Source organism: Pyricularia grisea (assembly GCF_004355905.1).
Source record: "Pyricularia grisea strain NI907 chromosome Unknown Pyricularia_grisea_NI907_Scaffold_8, whole genome shotgun sequence".
Lineage (NCBI taxonomy): Eukaryota > Fungi > Ascomycota > Sordariomycetes > Magnaporthales > Pyriculariaceae > Pyricularia > Pyricularia grisea.
The window spans coordinates 1460195-1483267 of record NW_022156721.1 but is presented as its reverse complement, the minus strand read 5'-3'; the positions used below and the strand labels follow the sequence as shown (position 1 = coordinate 1483267).

The following is a 23073-nucleotide window of genomic DNA, read 5'->3' as shown; positions in this document are numbered from 1 at the left end:
GTACTTCCGGCACCGGGTTCTACGACTGTGACGCCAGTCGGATCAGCTCAGGCTGGCAACGACAGATATGTATTCCCACCGAATAGCTTTTCATATCGGTATGCACAATAGTGTAACCTGTCAGGATTTCAGCTATCTGGTAATTCCTGCAACTGCTCCCATATCATCTTGTACTATCCGTATGTGTACTCTTCGTGTCCTTCTGCCCAGTGCAGCATAGTAATCTCACCTCTTCCCAGTCAGAAGCAGGCGCACTTACTTCTGCCCCGGTATGCATACCTCAGGCGTGGGCACGATCTCGAGGTAATCGCCTCTTCTGCCCCGAGTCCCAATGGGCGCATAAGCTAAATGCTAAACACTGACGAGCTACGAACTGGACATTGCCACAAGCAGTACCACACGTCAAATGACTAATTAGGGTCTGATGTACCTCTGACCTTATAGGATCTAACATCAGCACTGCCGCCGAGCCTGATGTCAACTCCATTTTCAATCTCGCAATGGTCTACTTTGCTCGAGATAACGTTGCTTCATGGATCTGTAGCATCCACCGACTTGGGCGTGAGATGGCTAGATTTAGGTGTTTTGACTGCTACCAAATCGACCGTTTTTAAATTCTCCTACGACGATAGGCACTGTGGTTGTTCCTAGTAACGGATCCCAAGTGAGTTGTTGCCACTAACTCGCGGACAAGGAGATTATGATACCTTAACTCGTAACTACTTTTTCTAAGATTTACTTTGTTCTAGCCGAGCACTTATCCATATGATAATGGTAAATACACAATTACAAATACACTTTTAGTCCTTTTATATGTTTGAAGCTAGTAGGCTGGTGCGATCCGCAACCCATGGACCCAGGATTTCGGGATCCGGCATGTCACCGCTGCAGTCTGCATGGGGTGCATATCCGGTGGCAAATTGCTTTAGTTTATATGATTTGGGGCTCACTCCGATCGACTTCCGCACCTTGGGCGCTAAAGCCTCTAGTGCGATTATAAGAAAAGAGAACAAAAGCCCAACGCGATTGTCTTCTAAGTGTGGTCCAAAATCACGTGAATCATTTATGACTACAAGTGTCAAGTTCCTCATTTGCCCCAGGCGTAGAACTAATTTCGGTTTCGGCGGCATGTCGCAGTGCTGGTCTGGGACGCGACCGACAGCGACATGTGCCCTGGCAATGTCTGCCACGTCTTTGTCGACAAAACAAGAACCACATTCGTTGGCAAACTGCTTTACCACTAGCGTTTGCATATAAGCGCCCGATGACCAATGTGACTAGATCTGTAGCCCAACGGAGGAATAATGGCAGTAAATTCCCCGTTGTCGGCATATTTTCTTTTGCCATCATTGACTCACCTGAGGAGTGCAAGGAATTGTTACCCGAAAGCAGTCCTATGCTCTATGTAAATCGAGCGACGACTAGAAGATAGCAAAGAAGCGATTCGTTCCGAACGAATCGTTGGATTAATTGGTTTCCAGGTTGACTTTCAATCGGCATGTCTCGGCTCAAAACAGCTAAAACTACCAAAATTATAGGTTCACGAAAACCATAAATGATGTGGCAGATAGGGACTTAGCGTGAATTTTTTTCTTTTCCATAATTTTTGTTGCAAAACCCGATAAACACAATTTATTTGCTATGGCTGTTGAATCCATCTTGACGACTGCGAGATTCGAAGGGACAAATGATCACTGCTAGTTGCACTCTATTGGTTATCTGTTAGGCAGAATAGGACCCACCCCACCACTACCCAAGACCTGCGTTGGGCCAAGATGGCGCTTCGCCACAGCCAGCTCAGTGTGCCTAACTTGCCCGGCCAGACTTTCCAGTCCACCTGAACTCACAGTGACTCAGATCCAACTTATTTCCCAAAATGGCAAATCACTAAAAAGTTCCGATGCTTTCCGCGACAACCAACGTCCCAAATTCTTCAACGAACCCTGGCGCCAGCCTAAAAGGTCCCGGTCGCGCCAAAGTGACGCCTCTTCGCCTCACTTCATTCGGCTTTTGCCATATCAGAACACCCAAACGACCCAAAGATACTCACCTCTCTACTTTATAAGAATATTGCGCTGCGCTTTGTGACCGCCTCGAATTTTTCACACTCCAAGCAGAAAGCGCATCCCACGCTCACAATTCCAATCTGAATCGATATCTTCCGCTCTCCTCTTGCACTTTGCCTCTATCAACCCCACAGACCGACACTCCCCTTCCGACAATAATGGGTCTGGCATTATACGACAGATCAGATCCGTTGGTGGGAATGACTGAGGCGTTACGCGAGGAACGTCACGAGTCCCGAACCCGTCCCCCGCGTCCTCCGAGACACCCTCCCAAGGTGCGCTACAAGAAATGCGACTGTGGCTATGGCGGCTACGCCAAGATCCCCATCCGGGAGCATAACGCCCTCAAGGATGCGCACTGGCTGCACGCGCGACCTCTGCCCGGTAACCGCCACCACGGCCGCTCATTTTGTTCATCTCCATTCAATGCCGCCCAGAGGAGCGACATCCCAATCACCATACCCCGACAACGACCCAGGAGCCGCATCGCCTGGGCGTCATTCGTCAACGAAGGAGTAGATCTGCAACCTGCGGGATCGTCAGACGGGCTCCCACCACCTGCTTCGCGTCGCCAAGCCCGCCGCCCGCCATCCCTGGAGCGCCAAGACGCTTTTCGCGACCCTAGCACCAGTACTCCGCGTCGCCGGCTTTCGGCCGACGATTGTTTCCAGCAGGAAAGCGACATTAGCGATGCGGACGCGGCTGCGGCAGCAGCAGCAGAGGAGATCGCGGACCTTTACGACCTGGGTCTGCTTTACGACGATGAGCACATCCGCGGCTCCGGGTTCGGGTTCGACGTCCTAACGCGCAGCGCCCAGGAGAAGCCGCAGTACACCGTCTACTTTCGCCGCGCAGCCGGGCAGAAATCCAATAGCTTTGGTCGGAAAACTGTCGGTGGTTCACAGCAGCTGCAAAACGACAACTCCCTCGCTGGCGCACCTGCTGCTCATCTCACCTCACCCGACCGAGACGAACTAGAGTGGTGCTTAGATGGCTACGATGTGAGGTCGATCCCCGATGACAGTGTTCGGCTGGATCTTGTTCCGAACAGCGATGATGAACTTGGCGTCAGAAGCACCGACTGGGTTTTTTTGAACAACATAGTAGAGGAAGATTGAGACGTCAATCAGCAATGCTCGCTCGTCGACGTGTAAAGTTGGAAACAAAAGCGGTGGCCTTCACTGTATTGTATGAAGAGGGGTGGCGTTTGCGGCTCTGACTAGCTCCTGATTTTTCTTCTTTTGTATACTATTACCTGTACCACCAACGGTCACACCTAATAGAACAAGCTTTTGGTCCTATTTCGAAGGAGCTTTTCTCCGACTAGTCGCGTATAAGTCGGCAAGTGGAGTAGAAGGAACAAACATAGCATGTGGAGGAAACACTCTAGTAATGATTCACTAGGAGGATTTTGTTTCTAATATCGTGAATTACTTTTTGTCAATGCAAGTTTTTTTTCGCTGTTATTTCCTGCAGCCGGTTAAGAAAATTTTCCTCCTCCACTTTGCCAAGAAGTCCATCTCCAGCTTCATTGCGGGGATCAAATGTGGAGGTTGGCGAGGTTGGCTTTTGTCCCGAAAGAAAGACCCAGCTTTGGGCGGCGGTCAGTGATGATGCTCGTTGCCAAATCCGCGACATCGGTTAGTTCTCGAAAACAAAACCAGGGCAGGTGATCAAGTGCCGACCCATTGAGGGAAATTGGGCATGCCATCCCCCGCTTTATTTTGGGGAAATCTTGGGGTCTCCGCATTGATGCCATGAGTACGGTATAGTTTATCCTAGGCGAACTCGGGGGGTTTTTTCCCTGTCATTCGATACTACCTTTTCCTTCCAGAAAACCCCAGTGCAAGACTAAGGTTCAACGTGCTATGGAATTAGGAAGTGTTTAGATTAATCTTGAGCTCCTTTCAAGAATAAACAAGATCAACCTTCTCCCGAGCCCAAGTTCAAAACTCGACAAACAAACTCAGTACATATTAAACCCTGCGTCTTTCATCTGCCCATTTCTCTTCACTAGACAGACCCTGTGGTAGTTTTCATTAACCAAGGTACTTCGTATGTGGATGGACATGCCCCAGCTGGGCGTTTTCTCCGGGCAACCCGACGTTTAGCCGGGCTCCATCTGTGTATTAAATACCTACCGGGGAAATAATCTTGGTAACTTAGGTAACTGATGAGAACAAGTTCTTTCCAGTTGCATCATATCCCCGCTTTTCTGGTTTTTATTGTTCGCCAAGGCTCCGAGAAAGCCACCTCGCCAAGACCTTGGGTACCACATGTGAGCCGTCGACGGCGATGGCATCGGCAAAGTATATTCATATATAGCTGGGGGATCTCTGCAAAAAAAAAAAAAGTCCAAAATGTACACCACCGTGGCTACTCACCCAACATCCGTCCTTCAAGTCTGCCTACCGGATATTGGCCCAGCATGAGAACCGACCTGACAGCCTTGGCCGCGGCCCTGCTCCCTCTGGGAGTAAGCTGCAACTACCTCGCTCTCATCAGCTCTGCTTCATACAATGCGGTCAACGGCAGGGCCGAAGTTTTGCCCCCATACAAAAACTCTTCATTCTCGGTCGACGAGCGCGTGGAGGACCTCGTCAAGCGCATGACCGTTGAAGAGAAGGCTGGTCAGCTCTTCCAGTTCGCGATCAACCAGGGCCCGCTCAACGAGTCGACCCGGGGCAACACCACCGACAACATGGTTGGCAAGATGTTCATGACCCACTTCAACCTGGCAGGCGACCTCGTCGACGCCAAGGAGACGGCCGAGTTTGTCAACGAGGTCCAGCAGCGCGCCCTCCAGACCCGGCTCGGCATCCCCGTCACCATCTCGTCGGACCCCCGCCACAGCTTCACCGAGAACCTCGGCACGGGCTTCCGCGCCGGCGCCTTCTCCGAGTGGCCAGAGTCGCTGGGCCTCGCCGCCATACGCGATCCCACCCTGGTCCGCAAGTTCGCCGAGGTCGCCCGCGAGGAGTACCTCGCCGTTGGCATCCGCGCCGCCCTGCACCCGCAGGTTGACCTGGCCACCGAGCCGAGGTGGGCACGGCTTGGCAATACGTGGGGCGAGAACGCGACTCTCACCTCGGAGCTCCTAGTCGAGTATATCAAGGGGTTCCAGGGCGACAATATCGGACCCCGCAGCGTAAGCACCGTCACCAAGCACTTCCCCGGCGGTGGTCCGATGGAGAACGGCGAGGACTCGCACTTTGTCTACGGCAAGAATCAGACCTACCCGGGCGACAACTTTGACTATCACCTCATCCCATTCAAGGCCGCTATAGCTGCCGGCGCGAGGCAGATGATGCCTTACTACTCCCGCCCCATCGGCACCAAATACGACCCCATCGGCTTTTCTTTCAACAAGCAGATCGTCACGGACCTGCTGAGGGAGGAGCTGGGCTTCGAGGGTATCGTGGTTTCGGACTGGGGCCTTATCACCGACACCGTTATTCTCGGACAGGATATGCCTGCCCGCGCGTGGGGTGTCGAGCACCTCTCGGAGCTCGAGCGCGCCGCCATGATCCTCAACGCCGGCGTCGACCACTTCGGCGGCGAGCAGCGGCCCGAGTTGATCGTGCAGCTGGTCAAGGAGGGCACCATCAGCGAGGAGCGCATCGACGTGTCAGTCAGGCGCCTCATGCGCGAGAAGTTCCTCCTCGGCCTGTTCGACAACCCCTTTGTCGACGCCGAGGCCGCACCCAGCCTGGTCGGTACGGAAGAGTACCTCCGTCTCGGCAAGGACGCACAGCGCAGGGCCTACACTCTCCTCACCAACAAGAACGAGATCCTCCCGCTCAAGAACACCAACGCGGCGACCAGGTTCTACGTCGAGGGCTTCAACGCCACGCTCCTCGAGGCGCGCGAGTTCACCGTCGTCGAGACGCCGCAGGAGGCCGACGTGGCGCTGCTGCGTCTGCAGGCGCCGTACGAGCCCCGCCCCGGCGGCTTCGAGGCCATGTACCACGCGGGCTCGCTCGAGTTCAACGCGACCGAGAAGGCGCGCCAGGCCGCCATATACTCGGCCGTCCCCACCGTCGTCGACGTCATGCTCGACAGGCCCGCCGCAATCCCCGAGATCTTTGAGGGCGCCGCCGCCGTGCTCGGCAGCTTTGGCAGCGGTAGCGAGGCATTCTTGGACGTCGTCTTTGGCGTCGCCTCGCCCGAGGGCAAGCTGCCCTTTGACCTGCCTCGTTCGCAGAAGGCGGTCGAGGCGTCCATGGAGGATGTGCCGTATGACACTGAGAACCCCGTCTTCAGGTTTGGTGATGGTCTGAGGTATACCCGGTAATGTGTGGCTCATATGTGTGGGGAATGCAGTAATGAAGTAACGAAACTCACAAATAAATAGTATACGGGTGCTCCTGGGCACTAGACTAGGACGTCTGGGTAGATTAGCATGATCCGCGAACGTTTTAGCACTTAATGCATTGAAGTTGACGACCGAAATGATCATTTGGCAGGCTCTGTCGGTAGGTGCTGCACTGTGCCAAGCAGCAATTTCAACTGAACGGTGACATGCTTTTTGTATCAAACGAAATTATCACCCTGGATAGAAACGTATAGTTCGATACAAAAGTTTGACTGGTCTTAAAGTTAGAGATACACCATGGCCTTTACTTGCATCATGGGTGTTAGTAACTTCAACGCTTCCAAGTAGTGAGGATGTTGCAATCAACTTGGGGCAAACGACTTTTCTTCTGCCGGCTAAACAGTCCTCGTAGTCTCCATCAATGACCGGAGTTCGAAGAAGCTGCCTGCACAGAGGGGGAGGAGGTTTGAACGCAGTATTCATGCCAAATTATCATAGGAAAGGTGAGATGCGCTCTATGTCTTGGGCTGCATGATTGCTGAGACTGGTGATAAAGGTATTAATTATCGCCACATGAGTAAGAGTAATGAAGATTGGTGAAAGAGGTTGTATAACAATACTTTCATTGCGCCATACTGTTGATGACCATGCTACAACGCGAAGCAAGCGTAAGTGAGGAACAAGGGACTTGAATACTTCTGTACTAGTACGCTGGTACCTAGGTTATGGCGGTTAGGCCACGAAAGCTCTTTCCACTGACTAACTCTAGGTTGTTGAGTTATTGTCACGTCCATACATTTGCTTCGCAGAGTGCCCACTGAGTCCACAACGCAGCCTTAAGTGCTTCTATCCGTATTTTTTTTTTCTCGGACATAAGATGCAACACAATTAACACAAATACCCACAAAAGTAAACAAACTTAAAGAAGGTATCCCATAGTTCCTCTTTCTTCATCTCCTGTTTCAACTGCTGGCTTCTCAGATAAAAGGTGTCCCACATAAACCCAATTCTCAGTCTCTTCTTCCCTTCAGCAAGAACAGTCGAAAACAGAGGTACTGCACTTTGCGCAGTCATCATGCCAATGTGCGCAGTTGAGGTTGGGAAAGGTTTGGGCCGCAATTTGGCAGTTTTTACAATCCTCGCTGATTTTTTTACATTCCGCTGATTGGTCGGAGTGGGTTTTCGGCGGCCGTTGCACGTAAGGGGTCAAATCTTCTCCGGCCATGGCTGCAAAATGCTTCCCAGATATAGCTAAAGCGCCCGTAGAGGTTATGATCGAGACGACTTTATAATGTTGGTAAGATGCATTGTTGTACTTGGGGTGCTTGTAGTTATAAGGAGCTGCAAATCAATTAATTAAGCTCTGGATGTAACTCAATAGAGCAGAAGAAGAGAGTTCAATTACAGCGTATAGCCTTTTTAATAGAATTTCATCAAGATTGAAAACGGGATGTCTTGGGGAATGCATCGTATTTTCATTGTTTACAGAAGAAGTCTCATAAACCCATTATAAATATTAAGCCAACGTTCATTGTCAAGGCTCTAGTTTCTTGGTGGAAGTAAAAAATAGTATGAGGACATGTATGATTCAGTTGAAGTTCTAGTCATGCTAGAGAGCTCAACTAGGTTTTGCCTTGTTTACATTATCTCTGATCTATTTAAGGAGTCATGGGTGCACCCAATACTCATATATTCACACAAGTAACTGAGTAATTAAAACGTCGTAGAGAACATTTTTGCGCTTGGGAGGATGTCAGCAGAAATATGGAGAGAAGAGACAAACACCAAAAAGCACTGCTTCACACGACTAGTCGTTAGATTGCAGAGTGAGCTGAGCGCAGGCGAAGGAAATACATAACAACCAAACTGGACGGGACTTGAGGTAGCAAGTGAGCTGCCAAGACGATGATGAGTAATGGAGGGACAACAGAGTAACGAGTAATTTGAAAAGATGTTGAATAAATAGAATAGTAAATGCCACGAGCTATAAATGGATCAACGAAGTTGATCAAAAGAAAAACGGGAAAAAGCTTATAATGCAAAAAAGAGTATTAGTATTATGTGAAAACGGACATTATTCGTTAAATTTTCAATCTTGGTCAGAATAAAGTCGCAATACGAGGACATGGCAACAAATAGGCCGCAAAGCGCCTTAGCCATTACTTTTAAAAGCGAAGTGTAATGCAAAATGCACTAAGCAAAGATCCAGAACCTTTGGGGATTTGAAATTAGCCGCTGGCGGATGAAGTTTTTTACCGTCTCTTGTTTTGACGAGTAACATGACAAGCATTCCTTGCATAATCGCAGGACAAGCCGAGGACAGCTTATGAAGGAATTTTCCCAGCGACCTTTCCCAACCACAGTTAGGTATTGGGCAGACACGAGGTATGGCGGACAACAGACGCTGCAAAACAAACATCTGTATTCCCGGGCAATCTATCAGATAAACTTGACACAGAACAGGGCCCAACCGTTGATATACTTTTGGCGAGTGCTATTGTTCATTCGTCGTTACGATCTCTGGTTCGATCGATATGCCGTACATCACCTTTGAATCATAGTCCTGAGAGCTCTACTGTAAGTCAAGTAAGCTAGTCTTGAAAACAGTGCGTATGACGTGGACGAAGAGGTTATTGTTGCTCGGGGCTTTTACGTTGGAAAAGACTAGCTTAGGTAGGCGGGAAATTAAAGACAAATTTCCAAATCGGGTCAAGTCAAAGGCGCTACGGAATGGGAATTTTGAGTTCGATCCTTTCAGGAATAGAAGCTGCTTTTAAAGATTAGGGACTGATCATTAATGAGCTTCGGGTTCGGGTACCATATCTTAGTTTGGAGCGCCCGTACCGCGAGTCGGCGCGTCATGCGCGGCAGCAGTCACGGCAGAACCCAAGCTAGAACCTTTACGGTCAGTAGCATTTTTGAGGATGTAAACTTGTTTGTTTAAGCATGTCATCATACCACGTGCACTGGTCATTGTCTAACCGCGGCACTCACCGAATTGGGTTTTGCTTTTTGTCCTAAAATCCATACATTTTGGTCCTGTTGCAACATCGTCATCTCGCATCTAGCCCCTTCATGGGACGCGACACGTTTTTGTTTTTTTCCCAAACAATCCCATAATTTTGGCATGCAGGGGCTTCACTTGTCAGCAATAGATTAGCAGCATTCTTGAAGTAGAAAGAAAAAAAAATCGCTCACCCATCAGTAACCGCGCCGACTGTAACCTAATTTAGTTTATTTATTTTTTTCTTTCGTGAGTGGGCGGCTTCCAGTCGTTTAACCACAATCAGTAAGTAAAATGACCATCATACAATGTCCCTCTCTCGTAAGTCATCATGAGCAGGAGGATTTCAATTGGATACAACGCACGGGTCTCGTCAAGTTGCAGCGTAATCAATACCACCCGAGTGGGCAATGTCGTAGGAAAATCAAGTTCACCGCCACAAACTCTCACAATTGTGAGCGCTTTGCCCGTAATGGAAACCAAGGTTGATTATGAGCGATTTTAAACACTAGCCAAAGGGTACGCAGCAATCCCGTCGGCTGCCTCCCGGTTACCCTGTCCAAAGTCCCCGAGCCCATTGGATGAACCATCACCACATCCAATCGGCGCGCCAAGGTCAAGGGTCGCATCCTTCTCTCCAGGCGTGATTCTGTTTAGTTAGATATCCACACGCTAGTTTGCTTAAGAGACACAAGCTTTCTCGGGCGCCCGCTTTCTTTCACTTGGCATCAGTCGATATTTGTGTCTTTTTTTGCTTTAATCAAAACCCCGACAATGCCAGACGAGGAGAAAGCGGCCGACGAACTGTCAAAGCCAGGCGCCGACGCCGACTTGCACATTACATTCCATGGGGTTGATGTTGACGATGAACGCCAGAGACGTGGGCCGGGAATTGGGCGCTCAACGAGTCGCGCATCAAGTCGCAGCTCGCGCCGTCGCTTGCCCCAGACTTCGCCGTATGCTGGTATTCCCATCCAGTATCGCACACTCTCCATTCATGAGGTATGTCTTTTTTTTTTCTTTTCGTTTTTCTTTTCAAATCTCTCTTGTGTTCAAGTGGTGGTCATGGAAGACCAACAAACTGACAACATTCGTCCGACTGGTCTTAGTCCGAGTCACGTCGCGTCGAAACAGTAGCTGCAGATGTTGGAGACAAATCAGAAAAGGAAATTAGCAAGCAGGACCAGGACTACTTTGCCGCCTTGAATTATCACCAACTCAGCACCGACATCATCTGCCAACAGCTCAATGTTTCTCAAGATGCTGGACTGTCGTCGACGGCGGCAAAGACGCGGATTGAACGCGATGGACCCAACGTCATGCCGCACCCAAAAACAAACTACTTCAAAAAGATCATGTTGTATCTTTTCGGCGGCTTCTGCTCCGTGCTATGGGTTGGCGTCATCGTGTTTTTCATTTGCTGGCAGCCGCTCAGCGATCCGCCCAGCCCCACGAACCTCGCTCTGGCAATCCTGATTCTCATCGTCATCTTCCTCCAGGCTGGCTTCTCTGCGTTTCAAGATTGGTCCACCTCCAACACTATGAAGAGCATCCAGAACCTCCTTCCCTCGGAAACTTTAGTGATCCGCGACGGACAGGAGATGCGCTTGCCCGCAAGCGAGCTCGTGGCCGGTGACGTGGTCCGCATCTCGATGGGTAACAAGGTCCCCGCCGACATGCGACTCGTCAGCACCTCGGGAGACATCCGCTTCGATCGGGCCATGCTGACGGGTGAGTCGGACGAGGTGGAGGGCGCTGTGGACGCGACGGACGAGAACTTCCTCGAGACGCGCAACATCGCGCTCATGGGAACGCTGGTGGTCAACGGGAGCGGCACCGGTGTAGTTGTGCTGACCGGCACTCGATCCGTTATGGGTCGCATCGCGCAGGCCATGTCTAACGTTTCGGAGAAGGAACGCTCATCCAAAGAGAGATTGTCCGGTTTGTCAAGATCATCGTCTGCTTCACTGTTGCGCTGGCTTCAATAATCGCCATCGCTTGGGGCGCGTGGCTGCGCAAGGATCATCCGGGTTTCATGTCTGTGGTTGCAATGCTCAACAATGTCATGGGCTGCGTGGTTGCCTTCATCCCTGAGGGAATGCCCATCGCCGTCAGTCTAACCCTTATGATCGTCGCCAGGAGGATGAAGGCCAGCAACATCCTACCCAAGGGGCTGTCTACGGTCGAGACCCTGGGATGTGTGAATGTCGTCTGCTCCGACAAGACAGGCACACTCACGCAAAACAAAATGACTGTCTCATCGGTTGCCTTTGTCGACAGTGAATCTGATCCAGACGAAATCTTCGAAGCAAGTGAAGAGAGAAACCCAATGGCCCACGCCCTCAAGCTTCACGAGGCGGCCGTACTCTGCAACGATGCAACTTTCGAGCCCACCACTACTCACCTACCAATTGACGAGCGCGCAGTCCGCGGCAACGCTACCGATGCTGCTGTCCTGCGATTCGCCGCCCAGGGCGAGCACACCAGCCAGGTGCGGCCAAGGAAACCCGACTTCAAGGTGCCGTTCAACTCAAAGAACAAGTGGATGCTCACCATGTTCGGCGACGGTAAATCGACTCCAGGTCAACAATATCAAGTGTTCGTCAAGGGAGCACCCGATGTCCTGCTCCCCCACTGCACAAACTACTGGTCAACCCAGGGCTGCGAGGTGCGTGCTCTAGACATCGAAGCGCGCGCCGCGCTCAAAGGTTTCCAAGACAAGATGTCGCGCCGAGCCGAGCGCGTCATCCTCCTATGTGAGACCACTTTTACCCCCAAGAACATCCCCGGAACCAACGCCTTCAGCGACGAGGTGGCATCAGAGGCCATCAAGACAGGCCTCACCGTCATCGCCTTGCTGGGAATCATCGACCCGCCGCGGCCCGAGACGGCACACACCATCTCTGAATGCCGCCGCGCCGGCATCCGGTTCTTCATGGTCACGGGAGACTATGGGCTGACGGCCGCCGCCATCGCGAGAAACATTGGGATCTTCCGAGGCAGCAGCGAGCCCGACACGGTCAGAGCGGTGCAATCAGGGGCCACACCGACGGCGGAACAGATGCGGCAGATGCGAAAGCAGGACGAGGGCGGTAACGGCGAGGTCCGCAGCCTGCTGGTGGAGGGTCCCGAGATCGCGACGCTGTCCACCAACGACTGGGACGTCGTATGCGAGTACCAGGACGTCGTGTTTGCGCGAACCACGCCCGAGCAGAAGCTCCGCATCGTCACCGAGCTGCAGGCCCGCCACAACGTCGTGGCTGTGACTGGTGACGGAGTCAACGACGCGCCGGCTATGCGCAAGGCCGACGTCGGTGTCGCCGTTATATCGGGCAGCGACGTGGCCATCGAGGCGGCTGATTTGGTCCTCATGGACAAGTTCGACTCCATCATCGATGCCATCCGACTGGGGCGACTGGTGTTCCAGAACCTCCAGAAGGTTATTTCTTATCTCCTCCCTGCCGGCTCATATTCCGAAATTGCGCCCGTCATCCTCAACGTCTTCTTTGGTACTCCGCTGCCGCTCTCCGCCTTTCTCATGATTATAATCTGCGTCTTTACAGACCTGTTCCTCTGCCTGTCCCTCATCATGGAAAAAGCAGAGTTCGATCTGCTGGCCATACCTCCGCGGGACCACCGTCGCGACCACCTCATCAACGCTCGGATCTACGGCCAGGCCTACCTCTTCACCGGAACCATGGAGACTACCATCGCGCACTCCATGTTCTTCCTCTATATGTGGCGGTACGCCGGCATGCCCGTGCACGAGCTCTTCTTCCTGTACGAAGGGTTCGGCGATGGCTACAGGGGATACACGCAGGACCAGCTAAACAGCTTCGTGGCGACGGGCCAGAGCGTCTACTTTGTCACGCTCGTCATGCTGCAGTGGGGCAACATCCTGGCCGTGCGCAACCGCCGCATGTCCATCGTCCAGGCGGACCCCTTCACCAGGGAGCGCAGGAACCCGTGGTTGCCGCTGAGCATGGCGTTGAGCTTGGCCATCGCCGTGTTTGTGACGCAGACGCCCGGCATACAGAACCTGTTCCAGACGGCCACCGTGCCGATCGAGTTTTGGTTCATACCCATCCCGTTGGCGCTGGCCATCTTGCTGGCCGACGAGGGGAGGAAGCTGCTGGTGCGGTTGTTTCCCAAGGGGCCCATCGCTCGCGTGGCTTGGTGAGCCATTCGAAAAGAGGGGAATTTTCTACCAATGGTCTCTGTTACAATGAAGGGATCTGGCGTTTTGCAAACGCAGAGCTCGCTATTGGAGCCTATGGAATCAAGTTTCTTCCATGGTGGCGTTGCAAGGCTGCGTCAGCTTGCGTCAGTTCACCGCCGGGCCACCATTTTACCGTGCAGTAGGTCAGCCACCTTCGGGATTCCGTCCATGGTGATAATTGGTCGCTCCAAAACGCCCTAATTTCCCCAGCGGGGATTACCAGGCAAAATATAAGGCCTGAGTGTTTGATACTCAGCATATTATAGTTCCATGTATTTGCATATAATGATGAAAGAACACATATATAAAGATTCTGCGCCTCAGCTGGTGTGTTGCAAGTGATCATGTAATACGAAAAGAAGAGAACCGACGATTTACGTCAGTGGCTTAGCAGCCATGTCTGAGCAAGGAACACGACGAATATACCCGCTTGACACCCATGGCAAAAAATTACAATTTACATTCAGTTAAAAGTAATCGCAAAATAGGATGCGAGCACTGAGCACGAAACAGCGTTGGTGGCTAACTACCTAGGTAGCTCGTTACCTGTTTTAACGTTTAGATTTGTGGAAGATTGAATCTTCAATCAGGGAGTGTCTGACTGACTACCTAATTAGGTAAATACGTATCTCGTCGAAAAGCCAAATGCAAGCTAACTTTTTTTCTGCCCCAATACCTGTGCATATAACTTAAATCTCAATCCCATAGGGATCCAGATTTCCCGTATGTGCACTGTTGTTGGTCCCTTGCGGTAAAAGGTTGCGGGGCTTTGTAAATTGCAAAGTGGATGTAAATGAAAGCATTGGCCTAAAAACCACAACCTTGGGAAAGGTCCCTTCATATCAATGTTTTACTTTTGAAGATAAAAAAAATAATCATGTCCAATCTTTTCCGAGCTTAACAACCATCATAGAAAACTCTGATTTGTCCAAAGCAAGGAAAAAAGATTTCAGCCCCCTTTCCGAAAGCAGAGCTGATGTCTCAGAAGTAACTTCTCCATCACTTCTTGTCGCCCCACATGCAGTTGTTGGCATCGTCCCTGATGTCGCAGGGGACCTCGATGAGATCGAATGGCACGCAGGCCTCGGAGCCACCGTTAGTGTAGAAGCTGATGGACGGGTCCGTGGTCGGGCAGGCGATGTCGAGACCGGTGATGAAGCCCGTGAGGCAGTAGGCGCCCTCCGTCCACCTCGAGATGGAGAAGGACCCAGCCTGGGCGAAGTTGGGGGTTTTGGAGATGTGGGCTCCGTTCAGGGCTCCGTTCAGCCACTGTCCGGTCTGGGCCTGGCTGGCGCCGTGCATGTCCTTGATGTAGACCTGGTTGCTGGGGTTCACGGGGACGCCGGCGGCGCAAGCCTCGTCCAGGCAGAATTGGAACTTGCCGGGGAAGATGTTCTTGCCACGAGCGGACTCGGAGTATTGGTTGTTGACGTATGAGAGAAGCTTGCCGCTCTCCTTGCCCTTGAACTGGTAGCATTTGCCTGATTGGACAAAGTGATAGGTTAGCTGACAGGTTCGCAGCGACAGACTTGTGTTGGATCACGGGATGGCTCTTTTACTCACCGGTCTCCAGACCAGACTTGCAGGCAGGCGGGGGGTTCGTGCCACAGTTGCCATCCGCCTGCACCTCTTGGCCCTTGGGGCAGACGCAGTTGCCATTGGCGTCGAACTCCTTTCCATTCTTGCAGAGCTCCTTGCACTTGCCATTAACGACCTGAGCGGCGGGACAGCAGTCATAGGCACCCTCGCCGTTGGTGGCAAGAGCCTCTCCGGTGCTGCAGCAGTGGAGCTCGGTGTCGTCGGACCCAACTACGACGGCGTTGGGCTCGTTGCAGCAGGTAGCGTAGCCCTTGTCGGCGGAGAGTGCAAGGTGCTCACCGTCCTCAGGGTCGCATCCCCAGGTGATACGGCCGGGCTGTCCCGGCCGTTTGTAGCTGATGGTGTTTGCGTCCTTCTGCTGGACGGACTCCACTTTCAAAGCATCAATCTTGTAAGCATTGGTGGCCAAGGGTGCAGCAAGCAGGATGGAGATGAGTTGGATGGCGGTGATGCTCTTCATGATGAAGGTATTGGGGCTGGGATGCTAATGGAGAGTGGAGGAATAAGGGAGTTTTGGTATGAGGACTGTTTGGCTTGGATGGGAAGAGTGTGGATGATTTGCAATTGAAATAACGGATTTTACAATGGAATTTGTGACCTTTTTATATCGACAGCTGCTGGAGTACAAAGGGGCTGGTGGGAACGTGTCGCTTGCCAGTTTAACCTGTCAAAAACAACAACAACAACAAGAACAGCAGTTTGCCAAGGCATACCAACCCCGATAGAACCTTTGGAACATGCAAGCCCATATGTCATAGTGTCATGAAATTTTGTTCGGATCAGCAGAAGTAAAAAGGCAAACCTGCCGCGTGATGAGGGTGTCCCAAGTGAAAAATACAGGCCTATATGGCTATACAGGTTGATGCAGCCAGTCAAGATGTCGACATGCATAGTAGGTGGGTGACTTAACAAACACAGTGTATTTGGATCTCACAATGAAAGCGGGACATGCCGACTTGACACGATGGCGATGCATAAGCAAGGCAAGACACACATAAGAAGCAAGTATCTGCCAGGGACGGGCCGATACAGGCGCAGCGCAAATGGGGCTAAAATATCAATCTTCCGTAAATGATAACTGACATGGCATTCAAGACACGAGGCGGTCCAAAAGTTAGTTCATTCTGCATTACGCGTGGCTTTCTTGGCAATCGGAATCGCACCCAAGCCGTTAAGATCATTGGTCCTATAATGACTTTGCTTCTAGGTAGCCCTGAACCTAAATCAACGACCGTCGGAGGTAGCCCCGAGCAGTTGCCCTTTCCTTATATTTGTATGACCACTTGACTGGATTGGGCATACAGGATTCATCATAGTTCTTCGTACAGGCCAGTTCCTCCACATTCGCGGACTTTGAAACATTTCCCAACCTCCAACCCTATCTCTAATCCTAACTCCAAAGTCATCAAACTAATTACTGCAACTATGCGATCTCATAGATTCCTCTACATAACATGTATTATATTCAGCACCCCTTTAAACATATCGTGTCAGCATGTTGAAGTCAAAGAGCTCGGTCATTGCACGAAAATACTCGACAATGGCAACTCGGTGTCCTGGAAAGAGGACGGCAAGCCAGGACGCCTGCATTTTACCTGCGATCCTGATAACGGGTATTACCTCGTGATGAGCGCCGACAACAAGTACGCAGCATGCTGTAGCATGGAGCAATCTCTCAAGGGCCCCAAGGACACAGGCTTCGCTTGCTGCGGGGGCGGCCACGACATCGCAGGCAACAGAGAGGTTGGATTTTTGTGCTGTCCAGAGGGCCAGGATTTCGATGGCCATCTATGCACATAAGGCTATTGACGATCGGATAACGTCGTGGAAGAAAGGCTGGGAGGATGCGATACCTGTAATTTTACTTTTCTTTTTCTTACTTTTTGGTGGAGGTTGGATCCTAGAGGGTCAACGAAAAAGTTTCTGGTCCCGTGTTGGAAATGACCGGAGCTGCGGAAGCCGGCACCGATTGCTTTGTTGTTTTGGCCCACGTTTTGCTGCACAGTCTCGTATTCCTCTAGGCTGCTAGATTTTAGTTCTAGTATGCCACATTGGGGAATTTGAGCCCACATTTGTAATTATCGGCCGTTTGCCCCTTGAGGGTGCTGCTGCATGATATTGTGGCTATGTAATTTAGCGACGCACTGCCACACTCAGTTCAAAACGATAAAGGGCCCAGATATGTTTCTTGAGGGTTAGTTACTTCGCCAGATTAGGCAAGTAAATACTCTCCATACAAAATGTGACGCTGACGTCTTGGGAGGTGTCATCAATCAATGTTAAATCCGGTTAAGCTTCGCTCGGTTGGCAGGGTTGGCTGCTTACACCCCTTGTCGTGAACGCGCAATGTTCACTTTCTCGAACCGCACAACACAACAAAGTAGAAAAACTTTCGATTGGGTTTTTGTAGTCCTTATAAAAAAAACTCGCATTAAGAACGCAAATCTCAGTCATAAACTCAGGAAGAACTGTCGTCACCCATGAGAACTGCTTCAGATTAGGTCTTATTTTCGCATCGCAACAAAACAAGCAAATCACCACAGACTGCAGAGTGCCTACCACTAATAAAAACCCTCAACCATGAAGTCTGACGCAGTCATCATCGCCTTCCCAGCTCTTGCAGTAGCGACGCAGGCGCCAGCTCCAGCAGCCGCAGTCATGGCTAATCTGGCCGCGCGCCAGCTAGCCACCACCACCACCACCACCACAAGCGCGGCCGGAGCCAGCGTGACGCAGGATTCTCCCTCTGCCTGCGCCAGCTCCTGGGCCTCCATCACCAATGGTATTTTTACAGCGTCGGGTGTGCCGCCCTACCCGTCCGCCCTGGATGACTATTATGACGAACTGCGGCGCACGGCCACGACGGACGTTTTCTGCGTCCTGGCCACCACTACCTTGCCGCCGGCGATCTCTTCGATGGAGGATGAATACCAATCGAGCCTCGTAAGCTTTGCAATCAACAACAACTGGAACACAGAAGCACCGCCGCAGTGCACCGAAGCGTGGTCGAGTATTTTACAGCAACCGGCCGAGACCGCCGTAAGCAAAATCAGATCCTGCCGGAGCGCCGCCAGCACAGCAGCCACGAGGCCCACAAATGTGACCTCTTCAGGTACGGGTACGATAAGCTCAAGCGCCGTGGCTCCTGTCAATACTGGTGCCACGGGGAGGAATGCTGTTTCTGCCGGCTTGGTGGTTGGTGCCGCGGTGATTGTGGGATATTTGGGGATGGCGTGATTTGACCGAGAGAGACAGTGTATGTCTTGATGGTGAAAGATAGTGAAGCATATATAAATATGATAATAATTGGCACTGGCCAGTAGGTATCGTTTTATTGACTTTTGGCGCTGGTATTCCATGGAGCTCGCACAAATTAGTCAGCATGAAAATGTGAACTTGGGCAGGTTCTCATGTTATCGAATGTAGGTTTTCTGAGAGCATTATGTTGTTGTTTTGAACGGTCCTAGCCTGAAATCAACAATGTGCTCCCTTTCCGATATACATTGACACAAGCTTCTCAACACCACTCAGCTCGTGGATTGTTTGCATTCAGATTGATCCATACCACCTGGCCTGACACCCTTATCAGGATGCCACTGGAACCGCGGCGGCCACACCTTCATACGGCTCTGGGCTTGGAGGAAAATAATATGAACGAATATCAACCTGGACGAAGCCCAGTGTGAGGGCAGACCTGAAGAAAGCACAGCGGCAATGGTTTTTGTCATATCGTAGTTAGTTATCTTAGCAGAGATCTTGTGTGCGGGTAAAAGCCTTCCAAACTCGACAGGCTGCTATAAAGAGCCAAATATTATTTGGAAGATGATGATATAAATTAAAACACGCTCGACTCGCCCGTAAGATTCTTCAGCAGTCTGCCATGATTGTTGTTCAGGAAAGAAAAAAAAAGTGAATGGAAACTGTACACAGACCAAATAAACCTCCTCACTACCCCCTTTTACTGATTGCTTATCACCAAACACAGAAGGGGTCCCTATCCCGGACGTCGTCATCACGTCTGTTGTCACACGCTTCCGTTGCCCTCTGTGGCCCCCAATCCAGAATGCCAAGATTTATTAGGTAGCAATGTTAAGCTCAAGTTCTTGACCCCGCGACTTTGGTTCGCTGACGGGCACCAGAGATAGGTGTAGTTTGAAATTCCTGCTTCCTAAGCCTCAATATTATCCTCGCAGCTGCTGGCACACAATGCCCAGACATCTTCCACCACACATTTGGGCAAACTCACCTTATCTGCTGCCTAAAATTTCCCCGCATTGTCAAATTCGAGTGAAATGGAGTACTAACCTTAGGACGGTACCTACCTGGGTCGGTTTCTTTGGACAAGTTTCACCGTCTTCTGTTCCACGTTCATCCTACTTACTTCGCCGATCTTACACGAGCCCCGGTACAATATATCCGATCCCGGTTTTTATTCTGCCTCCACTTCATCGCCAACATGGAACTATTCAATGGTCCAGAAAGTATCTACAGGCCGCTAGAAGGCTCAGAAATACGACTCGTCACCCTGAACCGGAACGACACGGGCTCGGCTCAGCCCATAGAAGCCCAGTTTTTAAACGCGCCCGTCGAGGCGGGGACACGGCCAAATACTTCGCCTTGTCATACCCTTGGAAAAGCTGGGCGATACCGAAACGATTTTGGTTGAAGGCATAAACTTCCCAGTTTTCAAATCGCTGTTCCTTGCCCTCGAGAACCTATTACAAATCCATAGGCTCGTCGACCTTGGTGACACGCCAGCAGTGGATGCGGAAGGAGCACATGACCCCACAAACACTGACATTGACGAGAACCCCATCCCATTGTGGATCGACGCTATTTGCATCAATCAAATGACGGACGTTACGAATAACGCTTTCAACAGTGCGCTAAATGATTCACTGCAAAGCCTACGAAAAAAATGATATTCGCGGCTATGGGTTTTATACTATTACATGATGACAGTTTTATACGATGTTGCGAAATTGGCCCACTATGTTTAAAGTCAGGCGACGTAGTATCGGCTATTAGGGGCTATGATCAGTATGCGGTTCTCTGCCAATTCCACGTGGTCAATATTCCCCACAGCTTTCGCATCATGAATGCTACTTGTCCTGGAAATCGGAATGGGGTCACTGCCTCTCGCTGTTACCAAGGAATTTTTCGCGAACAGGGAGGAAAGAGATATCAATATTTGGCAGGGCGCAGGTCTTTATAGTTTAACAATTTTCCCATGGTACTTTTCGGCATTCACAAATAATTATTTGAAAAGTTTTTTCACACCATACCATCCAATGTCTATCAGTTAGGAAGTTCAAATATGAAGAATAGAGAAATAGGATAATCGCAGCCACCCTTATACATTCTAGTTCCAGTTGCGAGTGTCATGATGATCAAGGCACCGGGATAGCATATTCCTGTAGGTAAGGTCAGTAGGCGTTCAGTTTGATTCGACATTGATTGCTGCTAACCAATCCCAAAAGTACGTTTATTCACACGGTACTGAGCTTATCTTTATGTCAAGACTGTCCCAGATGTGATCTCTTTTGATCCGTGTAATTTGTACTCCTCAGCTGAAATCATGCCAATCATCAGGGAAGACATATGAAGCGGGTTGTGCCAGCAGCATTCCTTCTTAATTGAATGTCACCAAAAGTGGCTGACCCGCCAGGTCTCCCTGTTGCTGGCCAGACCTCCTGGCTGGTCGTAACAAATGTACATTCCCGTCAACCGCCATTTCTGCTTTGCCGGGTCGACTCTGGACGCAGCTGGTGCTTCAAATTTGAAGCGAATCGCCATGCCATATAAAAAGGCTATTTTTGACGACGGCTTCTTTGCTATAGTAGCAGCGCTTAGAGTCTCCAGCATCCTTTCCTGGGTTTTGTGGAATTGATTTGCGATCATAATCAGAAATGGCAGCACGAAGCTGATTTTTGATGTACTCTCTAATAGTAAGTTTTGGAGCGAGAATTATGACGGTCTGGTACGCCCGGGAGCAAACCTTCATTGCGTCCGCCAATTATACCCAAGTTTGATGGGACATGACACAGCCGAACTACGTTGGCTTTTCTTTTCTCTTCTTCTTTTCTCTTTCCTACTCGGTTAGCAATCTTAAGTCTTTTCGTGCAGTCGATTGCTGCCCAGAGGCTCTCCCTACATCGTGATCGTGACAAGAATTTTCAAAGACCAAGTTGTAAAGTAAAAGGCTCGTCGGGATAATTGGATAAACAAAGGGTTGATGTGGCTGAGTAGATATTTTAGGGATCGGAATTTAGGGGTCGGACGTTATAACGGCGGCTGGACCAAAACAAGTTTTCCGAACTCACCCCGGTCCATCACGTTCTGCACCCTTATTAACGCATTCTCGGCAGAACCCTCGAATACTTCCACCTTGGACATCTCAAACTCAGTGCCGTATTTATCAACAGCCCACTTTAATGTCTCGCGTATTCTCTCGCAGTCCTCAGGCCGTTCCGGGAACGAGAGCACAATTCCATTGGGCTGTCGGAATTGGAACGCCCTATTTGCCGACGCCATCATTAGCTTATATTGCTTAGTCTCGTGGGACACGACCGATAAAACAAGCGTGTTACCATCGCCGCACGCCTCTGCCTGCTCAGCCGAGATGAGCGTTTCCCTTCCCGCCTCCCGTATTCCCCCAGTCCCGGTGCAGTCGGCCGCGTACGCGATTGGTCCGGCTCCGGACTCTCCCGCCGCCGTCCTGATTTGTGAGATCACGTCGGGGTCCCGGTAGTCAAAGCACCGGGTTGTCCCGAGCCTCTTAAGTAGTTCGTGCCTACGAGGCGACGCCGTGACGAAGATTGGGGACGCGCAGCTAGCCCGGGCAAGCTGCAGCATGCAGATCCCAACGCTCCCCGACCCGCCCCAAATTAGCCAAGGGCCGCGCCTAAAGCTGCTGGCCGGCTCTTGGCCTGGGAGTGGGAACCCAAAGACGTTATACAGCCCGTCGGCAGCCGTTGCGGTGACCGCAGTTATACAGGCGGCATGTGTTGGAGGGAGGTTCTCGGGCACCTTAAACATAAGGCGTTCTGGACAGCTGAGGTACTCTTGATGGGTGCCGTACTTGGAGGGCCTGCCGATACCCGTAGGCGTGTAGCCGGCCATCATATCGCCGACCTTAAAGTCTGAAAAAGTCGTAGCCCATAATGACGGGAAGCACTCCCAGGAACCGACCGTGTACGATGTCAGCGGGGTTAACTCCTGAATACATGACTATCACCACGACTTCGCCCTCCACAAGCTCTGGGACTGGGATGTTGGGGATAACTTTCAGAGTGTCGTCTTTATCGTGGCAAAGCGCGGGCGCGGACGAATGGCGTGTTCCTGACATTTTGGGCAGCGAGCCGATCTGTTTTGTGCACCGTGAGACAATTTGTTTAGCAGTCTTAGTTACCGCGATGCGTATTGCGACGCCTTATCATACCTTTTGGCCCAAGACACGAAACTCCAAAAAATAGATTATCGGCCTTGCGTCTTTCCCGGTGCCCGAAGCCGAAGACCCGAAAATTTGGCGGATTCCCGGACATATCAACTCCCCGTTCAATGCAGTGATTAATGGCGCATTATATTTTGTAACCTTTAAAGTGAGGGGCAATCGAGCCGAAAGATTTGGCGGATTCCCGGACATTATTTAACGCCCGGTTTAATGGAACAGTTTATAAACCAGGTGGATCACATGCAAGGGCACCAGAACCACACAGAAAGATTAGAGAGTTTTGTTAATCAGAATTATAAATCGGTGCGAATGGTAAAACTACATAACAAAAAGATTGTTATGTTTTCGTGGATTATAATATAACTAGCTAATTGTTACTACAGTAGGTGTGCAATTTTATTGCAACCACCAAGGTGG

The 23073-nt window shown here is 50.8% G+C and overlaps 7 protein-coding genes across 7 annotated transcripts; 5 read left to right on the top strand and 2 right to left on the bottom strand.

Annotated features, from left to right (window-relative positions):
• Positions 1 to 2224: 2224 nt before the first annotated feature.
• PgNI_12110 (uncharacterized protein) lies at positions 2225 to 3184 on the top strand (the record flags this gene model as incomplete). Its single annotated transcript, XM_031132065.1, has 1 exon — positions 2225 to 3184. The coding sequence occupies one exon, from the start codon at positions 2225 to 2227 to the stop codon at positions 3182 to 3184; it is 960 nt and encodes a 319-aa protein (XP_030977058.1).
• Positions 3185 to 4494: 1310 nt separating this feature from the next.
• Positions 4495 to 6360, top strand: PgNI_12109 (uncharacterized protein; the record flags this gene model as incomplete). Its single annotated transcript, XM_031132064.1, has 1 exon — positions 4495 to 6360. One exon carries the CDS (start codon positions 4495 to 4497, stop codon positions 6358 to 6360), a length of 1866 nt encoding a protein of 621 aa, XP_030977233.1.
• A 3799-nt stretch (positions 6361 to 10159) lies between these two features.
• On the top strand, positions 10160 to 13565 carry PgNI_12108 (uncharacterized protein; the record flags this gene model as incomplete). The annotated part of the gene is made up of 3 exons (XM_031132063.1): positions 10160 to 10387; positions 10495 to 11279; positions 11315 to 13565. 3 exons carry the CDS (start codon positions 10160 to 10162, stop codon positions 13563 to 13565), a joined length of 3264 nt encoding a protein of 1087 aa, XP_030977234.1.
• A 1038-nt stretch (positions 13566 to 14603) lies between these two features.
• PgNI_12107 (uncharacterized protein) lies at positions 14604 to 15663 on the bottom strand (the record flags this gene model as incomplete). Its single annotated transcript, XM_031132062.1, has 2 exons — positions 14604 to 15085; positions 15168 to 15663. The coding sequence occupies 2 exons, from the start codon at positions 15661 to 15663 to the stop codon at positions 14604 to 14606; spliced, it is 978 nt and encodes a 325-aa protein (XP_030977240.1).
• Positions 15664 to 16829: 1166 nt separating this feature from the next.
• PgNI_12106 (uncharacterized protein) lies at positions 16830 to 17003 on the top strand (the record flags this gene model as incomplete). Its single annotated transcript, XM_031132061.1, has 1 exon — positions 16830 to 17003. One exon carries the CDS (start codon positions 16830 to 16832, stop codon positions 17001 to 17003), a length of 174 nt encoding a protein of 57 aa, XP_030977231.1.
• A 780-nt stretch (positions 17004 to 17783) lies between these two features.
• On the top strand, positions 17784 to 18440 carry PgNI_12105 (uncharacterized protein; the record flags this gene model as incomplete). Its single annotated transcript, XM_031132060.1, has 1 exon — positions 17784 to 18440. The coding sequence occupies one exon, from the start codon at positions 17784 to 17786 to the stop codon at positions 18438 to 18440; it is 657 nt and encodes a 218-aa protein (XP_030977238.1).
• A 3045-nt stretch (positions 18441 to 21485) lies between these two features.
• On the bottom strand, positions 21486 to 22551 carry PgNI_12104 (uncharacterized protein; the record flags this gene model as incomplete). The annotated part of the gene is made up of 2 exons (XM_031132059.1): positions 21486 to 22345; positions 22395 to 22551. The coding sequence occupies 2 exons, from the start codon at positions 22549 to 22551 to the stop codon at positions 21486 to 21488; spliced, it is 1017 nt and encodes a 338-aa protein (XP_030977239.1).
• Between the last annotated feature and the right edge of the window lie 522 nt (positions 22552 to 23073).